Source organism: Vombatus ursinus, unplaced genomic scaffold (genome assembly GCF_900497805.2).
Source record: "Vombatus ursinus unplaced genomic scaffold, bare-nosed wombat genome assembly UNPS02014810.1, whole genome shotgun sequence".
Classification (NCBI taxonomy): Eukaryota; Metazoa; Chordata; class Mammalia; order Diprotodontia; family Vombatidae; genus Vombatus; species Vombatus ursinus.
Window position 1 is genome coordinate 39,806,829 of NW_020954588.1, and position 9,511 is coordinate 39,816,339.

At 48.3% G+C, this 9,511-nt stretch overlaps 1 protein-coding gene across 1 annotated transcript; it reads left to right on the forward strand.

Annotated features, from left to right (window-relative positions):
- The first annotated feature begins 1,900 nt into the window (after nt 1-1,900).
- Nucleotides 1,901-9,149, forward strand: TRIM59 (tripartite motif containing 59). Its single transcript, XM_027875936.1, has 3 exons — nt 1,901-1,925; nt 2,972-3,067; nt 7,591-9,149. Exon 3 carries the CDS (start codon nt 7,594-7,596, stop codon nt 8,803-8,805), a length of 1,212 nt encoding a protein of 403 aa, XP_027731737.1. The 5' UTR covers nt 1,901-1,925; nt 2,972-3,067; nt 7,591-7,593; the 3' UTR covers nt 8,806-9,149.
- The last annotated feature ends 362 nt before the right edge of the window (nt 9,150-9,511 follow it).

Below are 9,511 nucleotides of genomic sequence, written 5' to 3' on the forward strand. Positions count from 1 at the left end.
GCTCCTTAGGGACAGGGGGTGGGTGCAGGACCCCAGCCTCTACAGGCCCCAGAGTGGATGCTTAAAATTAGACCAGAGCTGCCGATCTCTTATCAACAAATAGACGACATCCAGCTTCCTCTTGCAGACCTCCAGGGAGGGCACACCCGATACCCATGGCAGCCCATCGCACTGTGGGGCATCAGTCTTTTCCTTTTGTCAACTCCAAGTCTGACCCTTTGCCCCTTACACCCATTACTTCCAGTTGTGCCCTGGAGCCGGGTCATAGGCCTAACCTTTGTTCTGTGTGAGAGCCCTTCACTGAGGATGGAAAACATGCTCCCTCTCCTCCAGATGAAACATCCCTAGTTTCTTCAAAAAATCCTCAAATGGAACCATCTCCACGGAGCCTGGCCTGCTGGGTTTTCTGCTTGAAATACTTCTCAAACCCTAATTCTTCCCCTGCTGAGAAGCCTCATGGCGCCTAGTGGGAATGGGCCAAATCTCCATGTTGGGTAATTTCTCTTACACGGCTATGTAGACACGGCCCCTTGAGGATGCCAGTGGTCTTTGTACCTCCCAGGCCCAGCACAGTGCCCTGCACATAGTAGGGACACAATAAATGCTCATTCCATCCATCTTCCATTTTCACCGTATACATCTTGTACACACCTATTATACACATGTTGTCACCCCATTAGAATATGAGCTCCTGGGGCTGCTAGGGGGGGCAGTGGAGAGAGCATAGGCCCTGGGTTCAGGAGGACCTGAGTTCAAATCCGGTCTCAGACGGGACACTTGACACTTACCACCTGTGTGAGCCTGGGCAAGTCACTTAAACCCAATAGCCTCGCAGAAAAAAAAAAAAAGAATAGGAGATCCTCAAGGGCAGCTACACGTTTTGACCTTTCTTTGCACCCTCAGGGTTTGCTTGGCACAATCCTTGGTGTTTAACAAGTGCGTGTAGACCGGCTTGTCTAATAGGAAACACGTGAGGCCAGAGAAGAAGACGTCGTCGATTCAGAACACTGGTGCTCAGCCTTCCGCTTCCTTAATTTACAGCTAGACCCTTCTTCAAGTCCCAGCTCAAATCCCGCCTTGTGCAAGACGCCTTTCCAGATCCCCCTTGGTGCTAATCCTCCGGTGATTATCTCCAGTGGATGGTGCAGGTATTTATCGGCTGTTTGCAGGTCGTCTCCAGCCTCGGACTGAGCCCCTGCGCACAGGGACTGTCCCCCGCCTCTCCGCAGCTCCAGCACGCGGCACAGGGCCTGGCACGTAGTAGGAGCTTATGCTTGTGGCCTTGACCTGCCCGTTGCTATAGAATCGGTCTCCTTTGAGCCCTGCGCATTACACTTTATCCATTTAAAAGCCTGGCTTTGCGAAGGGGTCCAGAGCACCAGCCGCGGGGAGAGCCCCTGGGCCGTGAGCAGCACGGACCTAGCTCAAGCCCTAAGACAGCTCATTTGATGGATGCATGGATTGATTACAGGTGCTGTTCCCTTCCTGCCCTGCCCCATCCCAGCCACAGGGGGCACCACCGGGCGGTCCTCGGGCCTGACAGCGGACCCAGCAGCCTAAATGAGGCGGTGCTAGAGCGGGTTGGCGGAGGAGCGGGGGCAGAAAGGGCTGGCGTTCCTTGCGCAGGCACACTCGCTGCCACCTCCACCCCCACCTTGGCGCCTGCAGTGACAGGACTCGGCTCAGGCTATCGGAGCTCGGCCCCGCCCCTCTGCCCTGGCCCCGCCCCGCCCCTCCGGGTGGGCGGTTGCCGGGCAGTTGAAAGATGCGGCGCCTGCGCAGTGGGGCTCCGGAGGGGCTGGGCAGGGGCTCGGGAACGAGGACGGGGGCGGGGCGCGGGCATGAGCCGGAGCTGGAGGAGGCCGAGGCGGCCGGGCCCCCCCGCGGCTCGGGGGAGGAAGGGAGCCGGGCAGAGGCCGGCCGACGTGAGTGTGTGTGCCGGGGCTGGGAGAGGGCAGGGGGCACGCCGTGGGCGGAGGGCTCCCTGGCTCCCCCATTCTCTCTCCTGCCTCCATCCCCCCCTTGCCTCTATTTCCATCCATGCCTCTATTTCCCCTCCATACTTGTTTCCCCTCCATGCCTCTGTTTCCCCGCCATGGCTTTTTCCCCCTCCACGCCTCTATTTCTCCTTCCATGCTTCTATTTCTCCCATGCCTGCTTCCCCTGCCTTTTCCCTCCCATTTCTCTGCCCCACCCCTGCCTTTATTCCTACCCCCTCTTACTTCTTATCCTTTCCTTCACACCCCTCTCTCCCTCCCAGGCCCACGTTCCTCTTTTCTCTCCAACTGCTCCTTTACCTGGTCTCTCCGCCCCCTGAATGCGCCCCCTCCCCCCGGTCCAGCAATCCCATCCTGTGCCTTAGAAAAGAAGCCCTCCGGGCTGGTGTGTCAGCTGAGCTAGCTCCGGGCTGGGGACCTTGTTCTAAGCAACTCTCTGTTAAACATTGACCAGCCCACTAGGACTTCCCTTTCCAGGGAGAGGCCCACTTTGGGGCAGGGGAGACAGGGCTGGACCTGGGGGGGATGAGAACACCTGGGCTCTGGACTCCCTGGGTGGCTCCTGCCCCCCAGCCCCCTTCAGATGAGAGAGGTGGCCTCTAGACCTTGGTTACTTACCCCTGGGAGCTGTGGGTTCATGGGATGCTGGACTCCAGGAGGAGGTTTGCACCCATTTGGTCAAGGATTGGGGGGGAGGGTCAGTGTTGTGGAAAACCAGGGACTGTGGAGTTTGAATCCAGAGGCTGCTCCATCAATACCGCTTGTTACCCAGTGCTTCCACAGTGCCTGGCACCCAGCAGGCGCTCAGCAGATGTTGATGGAATGCCCAGGACCTCCCCTTCCCTTTTCCTGCTCCCAGGGCTGGCTTCTTGGGGAGACTGGATCTCTGCCCTTGGGGATGTGGGACTGCCTGGTCTCCCCACTCAGGGCTGGTTCTTGAAAGCTGAAGATCTTGTATTTTCGTTTTTGATTAGGCATGTGAGGAGCTGAGAGGGGAGAGGCCACATGAGCACAGGAAGGCTCCAGCCTGGGTGAAGGAGAGCGTTTTAGGTCGGAGCTGTGTGAAGGAGGTGAGTTCTAGGAACCCCCCGGGGAATGCCAGTGTGTGACCAGGAGGGCAGAAAGTGTTCTGTGTCTGAGGGGGAGGGCTTAGGTTCTGGGTCAGGGCCAGTTTGGACCCGATGCCCAGAGCAGGGCTGCTGGCTCCTTTGCTTTGTTCATTAAAAAGCAGAACAAAATCTCGGTTTTTTGTCTGAATTCACTGTTCAAGTTTTTAGTTTTGGGTTTGTTTGATTTTTTTTTTAAGAGGAAATAAAGTTACAGTCAGATTCGAATGGAAAATAATTAAAAGGAATCTTGTGAGCAGTTGTTGAGTATGTTGGGATTATCACACTGAATGTGAGTAAGTGAAAACCAAACCGAGCCAGCAGCCCAGCAGAACTGTCTCTAAGGAGACCCTGGCAGAGCTGGGCAACAGTTACTGCCGAAAATGAGTTTTGTGATTCTACGTCCAGACGTCCCCAATAGAACAGTGGTCGATGGACAATTCTGAAGGGGAAAGCCTTGAGTGCTTTAGCGTGTGTGGGTTGAAGGGAGCAGGGTGTGAGCCCCAGTCTGGGGGTGGCATCTCCTGGGTCTGTTCCCAGGCCTCTTTCTTCCTCCCTAAATGTCCCTGGGCATTTCCCTGAGACTTTTAAAATGGGGCTGGTATCACTTGTCTTCCTCTGGAGGCTATAAAATTTAATTAATGGTTTATAACTGCCTACTTTTATAGATGAAAGGCAATAGAGTACTCATATATTAAAATTTACAAAGAAGTTTTACTCTGAACGGAAGAATAGGTAGTGAAATAATCTTGCTGAAGCTTTTTATGTCCATTAAGTTACCATCAATGAGTGTTTAACCATTTGCAGTGTGGGGAGGCATTACAATGTGTAGGACATCTGCCCTTTTGAAGAAAGATTCCACCTGAGGTTCTGATCTGAGAAATGGAAGAGATTTTGTCTTGGTGTTTCTTGGAGTGTTCGTAAGTTCAGAGGACTTACAGCTTAACAGAACTTTGGGATCATTTTACATATGAGAAAACACTGACAGCTAGGGAGGCTGAATCATTTTCTCCAGGGCCCACAGGTAGTGGCTAAGAATGGCCTGTGTTCAGGTCTTCTGGCATCCAAACTCCGAGCTGTTCGATGGGAAATCTTACACCACCAATGTGGGCTGGAAGAGAAGACATTTTTACACAGCCACGCTGAACAATTATAGAAACATTCAGAATTTTAAAGCAATTCTTTAACAGTCCCATAATACCTAGATGCTCAACGAGTATCCAACAGAATAGTTTAAATTTCCATGATGGCGTGAACAATTTGTATTGGGCATCTCTTTTTGAAACTGGTCACTGTTGTCGTCACGGATGGTAGATTCTCTGTCCATTTTCTTTAAGCTGTACGCTTGAAAAATCGCTCTCGGGAAATGTGGCTGCATGTCAGGGGCAGAGGAGTGAGTTTGAATGACCCTCTCTGGGGAGAGTGCTGGGTACCACCTTACTAATGGTCATATCCAGTACAAGTGACTAGAAAGTGTAGCATATCGTTCGTTTCTCAGGAAGAAGCTACAGGACCGTGTTATTTAACCCTAGAGTACAACTAGGCAAGGAGGGTTTAAAAAAAACCAAAAACCTCTTCACTCAGAAGCCTCTGGCCTTAAGTCCCTTCCAGCCCTGTGCACTCTGATTCTGGACCTGGTCGTCTGAGAAATTCGAGTTCTTCCAAATGTGATGAATTTACGTTAGAGGGAATTGTTAGGGATTGGTTGATGCCAGTTAACAGAGAGTTTCTGTCCCAAATTGGAAGCTTCATGGTGAGAGCTGTTTAGCTTTCTGAAGCCTCAGTCGGTACCCTTGTTAGCCCTGTTGTTTTTCTTTCTCTCTGCATGAAGTGAGAGAAGGCAGTGCAAGTGGCCAGGCTGAGTTTCTTCACAGGATGGGTTTTGTGGCCGCGGGGGTTCATGCTGCCGCTGCCCTGTGTTCGTTCTCTTGTCGGAAATGGATTTTAAAGGCAGGCGGCTTAGCACAGCCACTGACTCACCTACCTTGCCTTTTTTGTGCCGTATGGAAGGAGTCTAACAGAATTATTTGAAAACTAGACTCTGGCACAAAAGATTTTAGGGGTGTCTGTTCGCCCTTTTATGTCAGAGCTCTAGCAGCCCTGCTTTATGGACCTTTTAAGAAAGAATCCCTCTTATATCCCCAGAGCTATCATCGGAAGAGTAAGTAGGAAATCTGGAGCAAAAGAGCACAGTCCTGAGTCATAGGAGCGTAGATCTAGAGGGCTGAAGAGGGACCAGATCAGATCATCTTATTTTACAGATAAGGAAACTGAGGCCTGAGACAGGAAGTTGCTTTTCTTTGAGAGCAGGGCTATTTGTGATTTCTCTGTGTGTGTGTGTGTGTGTGTGTGTGTGTGTGTGTGTGTGTTTAGCTTCCAGGATGACAAAATCTTTCTTGAACCGAGAGGCAGAAACTTGCTTCTTCCAGGCCCAGGGCAGCAGAAGCTGTGTGTAGAAAGTGGCTCTTCTAGGGGCAGTGAGGTGGCGCAGTGGATAGAGCACTGGCCCTGAAGTCAGGAGGACCTGAGTTCAAATCCGGCCTCAGACCAAACACTTGTCACTAACTAGCTGTGTGACCCTGGGCAAGTCACTTAACCCCAATTGCCCCAAAAAAAAAAAAAAAAAAAAAGGAAGTGGCTCTTCTTACCCAGTAACTCCTGCCTGCTTGAAGTCTTTTGAAGGCTCCTCCCTGGCCCAAGCATCACAGGCTTGACTTTTGTAATGCTTTAATCCTCAGGACAGATGATAGGATTAGTGGTAATTGCTGCCTGAGGATCACTGCAGGATCCCCAAACTGGACTCGTTCCCCCACAATCAGGCCAAACCCAGGCATCTGAGAAGGGCTGGCACAGCCACCAACCTGCTTGGTTTGTTGTGGGTGGTTTCTCTTTGACGTCTCCGCTGTGTAGGTAGAGTTTCAATGGCAGTGTGTGTTAACTTGCAAGTCTGTGAACGTCGTATGTCGTGGTGCCCAGTACATGCCTTACAGAGGAATTGTGTCATAAGAGAACCTTGGGCTCAGTGGGCTCCTGGCTCTTTTGGAATGCGGATGGATCCTGTTGGTAGCTTGTCTTTTTTTTTGGCAAAGTATATTTTACTGCCTTTTAAAACCACCAGAAAGCTCATCTCACTGAACAACTCCATTGGGTCCTTATTTCTGGGACAGCCCTGATCTCTCTCCTTGGTCAGCATGTACCTTTGTGTTGACTTCCCAAATTAGAGGCAGAATGGAACCTTCTTGAAGGCAGGGACTGACCCGCTTTTTGAATCTGTATTCCCAACTCTTAGGACAGTGCCTGGCGCAGAAGAAACACTTAATAAATGCCTTTTCCTTCATTCACTAATTTCCCTAATTGAAGTCTTAAGAGGCATTATGAGAAGGTTAGGTCTTTATAAAAATGAGTTCTTTTGTAATTTCCTTTAGAACTTTCATTTTTCTAAATTGTCTCATAGAATTGATTGGTTGGCCTACACGCAGAGGTCAGCAGTGTGATTTTTCTCGACCAGCATGTAAATGTGGTATAGTAGTAACACCTCTAGAAATTTGACTGGCAAGGATGAGTTCCAGAAGCCACTTTTCAAAAATAAATTATTATTTATTTTTAACATTCTTTTCAAAAATTTGAGTTCTGGATTCTCTTCTACTCCACTCATTGAGAAGGCAGGAAATGTGATATCAATTAATTATACATTTGAAATCATGAAAAACATTTCTGTATCGGGGCAAAAAAAGAAAAGTCAAGAAAGTATGAAAAAAACGATGCTTCGAAGAGAAGCCACTTTTTTTTTTTATTTTTGCAATTGGGGTTAAGTGACTTGCCCAGGGTCACACAGCTAGTAAGTGTCAAGGATTTGGTCTGAGGCCAGATTTGAACTCGGCTCCTCCGGACTTCAGGGCTGGTGCTCCATCCACTGCACCACCTAGCTGCCCCTAGGTGCACCCTTTTGACTGAGTCCAAGTTTTGCAGAACAAATCCTTTTATTTTATTAAGTTTGGAGTCAGTCAAAGGGCAGCACTAGAGGACCTAAAGGTGTGGCCTTGAGACCGAAGGTTCTCCACACCTGGCTTAAGCAAAATGATTACTTTTGACTCTCATTGGTTCTTTCTAAAACCTCTGTCATTGAATTTATCCACCCCATTTGATCCCTTACAACAATCCTGGGAGGTAGATGCCATTATCACCCCCATTTTTACAGATGAGGAAACTAAGGCAAGCAGAGGTTAAAGGTCTTGCCCTAAATCACATCTTCCTGACTCTTACAGAGTTACATGAACTCTTACAGAGTTACAGAGTATTAATGATTAGGAAGTCTCAGAGTGGCCTTTGGTGACAATAGGCTCTGTCTGTCATTAATTGCTTGTTGTGCTTGGTTCTTATTAAATACTGTGTCTTTTAAATGATTAGCAATTGGGGGCAAATTCTGAAACTTGTTGAAATTAATATTTGCAAATGACTCATTAAAGTCAGTTGTTTTTTCTTTACAGGAAATGCATAATTTTGAGGAAGAACTCACATGCTCCATTTGTTATGGTATATTTGAAGATCCTCGAGTATTACCATGCTCCCATACGTTTTGCAGAAATTGTCTGGAAAATGTTCTTCAGACATCTGGTAACTTTTACATGTGGAGACCCATAAGAATTCCTCTGAAGTGTCCTAATTGCAGAAGCACAGTCGAAATCCCTCCCCCTGGCATTGAATCTTTACCTATCAATTTTGCCTTGAGAGCTATAATTGAAAAATACCAGCAGGAAGATCACCCAGATGTCATCACCTGCCCTGAACACTCAAGCCAGCCACTGAACGTTTACTGCCTGTTAGACCGCCAGCTGGTGTGTGGCCACTGCCTTACCATAGGCCAGCATCACGGTCACCCCATAGACGACCTCCTGAGTGCCTATGGGAAGGAGAAGGATGCCCCTCCTAAGCTGGTCGAGCAGCTAACTGACCATCACTGGATCAATGTTTGTCTGCTCATGGAAGAGCTGGAAGAACAGAAAGCTCACTTTGAGGAGATTGTCCGAAGTGACGAGGAAGTTGTCCTCCATTATTTTAAGAAACTTAATGATATTTTGGATCTGAAAAAAGATGCTTTTCTGTCTGCCTTGCGTGACGTTAGGACTGCAATTGATGAAGAATACTCCCCACAAATTGAAAGGATGAAAGAAATAAGAGAACAGCAGCTGGAATTGATGTCGTCGACTACATCTTTGGGGGAGGAGGAGTCACCCCTTAAATTCCTGGAAAAAGTCCATAGTGTTCGTCAGCGGGTACGAGACTTGAAACAAAGACAACTCCCTAACATTAAGCCTCTTGAAATTTATCCCCGAATTGGCCAGGTGTTGAAGGAAGAATGGTCAAGAACTGAAATTGGTCGAATCAAAAAACTTAATGTTCCAGAAATAAAGCTTTCCCCCCAAAGGACGCAATGTGCCCCTGCGAACAAGCAGGAGAGGAAAATGGAGTTTTTGAAGACTTTAAGCATTTTTATACTGACAGTTTTTTCAGGGATTTTGATGTTAATATTTTTGTTTAACGAACATATTATGCTGCCCATTTTTAATATGTATTTCTCAGAAGTTTCTCGATCTCTGTATCACACTTTGTCTGCCAGCATGTATACAGTAAAGGAAACAGTGTGCCACACTTATCATATGCTGAAGGGATTAATATGGGACACCCTCTCTTGTTGTTTCTGAGAATTCAGATCCAGATTAATTATGTTTGCCTCTCTCTCTCTCACCAATTCTTAATTAGCTGTGGGGAGTGGGGATAGTATGATAAAAAGCTTGGCCTTTTGCCCACGCTGCCAAAAATGGTAGAGTGTCACCTTTATTGCTCTGTCGAGGCTTGACGCGCTATGTCTTGGTAGGAGTGAAACAAAGGAGGGAGGAGGGAGGAGGATGAGAAGAATGCTCGCTCGGATGATCAGCTCTTGAGTTACTCAGAGTTGACTGTGGTTTTCTAATTATTTTGAATCAAGATTATTCAAAATTTACTCTTCTATTTTGGCTAATAAAGAACGGCTTTTGTATCATGGTGACCTTGAATGTGTCTCTCTTGAGATTGTTTCCCCTCGTCGGAATGATATGTCCTGAAGTCACCTTGTTTTCTTTACTGCTGTGTCATTATTAATGTGGGATCCAGCCTCGCCATCACCTATGGTTAGTTGGTCTCTTCCCATTCTCCTAGTCTGACCCCTGCCCGGGCCTTACTTTTCTCTCCCATTAGTCACAGCCCTCTAGTTAAGCTGTAAGTCAGCTAAAAGCTATTGTTACCTTGCCCCCTTCTCGTAGGGCAGCCCAACCTTGACTTACCTACTTTGTTCCTGCTTCCATGTCACTGCCTGGGGACGTCAGTCTAGAGCCGGGATCCCTCCCGGCCTGTCTAATCCCACTGTCTTTT

Excerpts from the sequence above, each read along its gene's own strand:
- TRIM59 (XM_027875936.1), top strand. The coding sequence starts at position 7,594 with ATGCATAATTTTGAGGAAGAACTCACATGCTCCATTTGTTATGGTATA.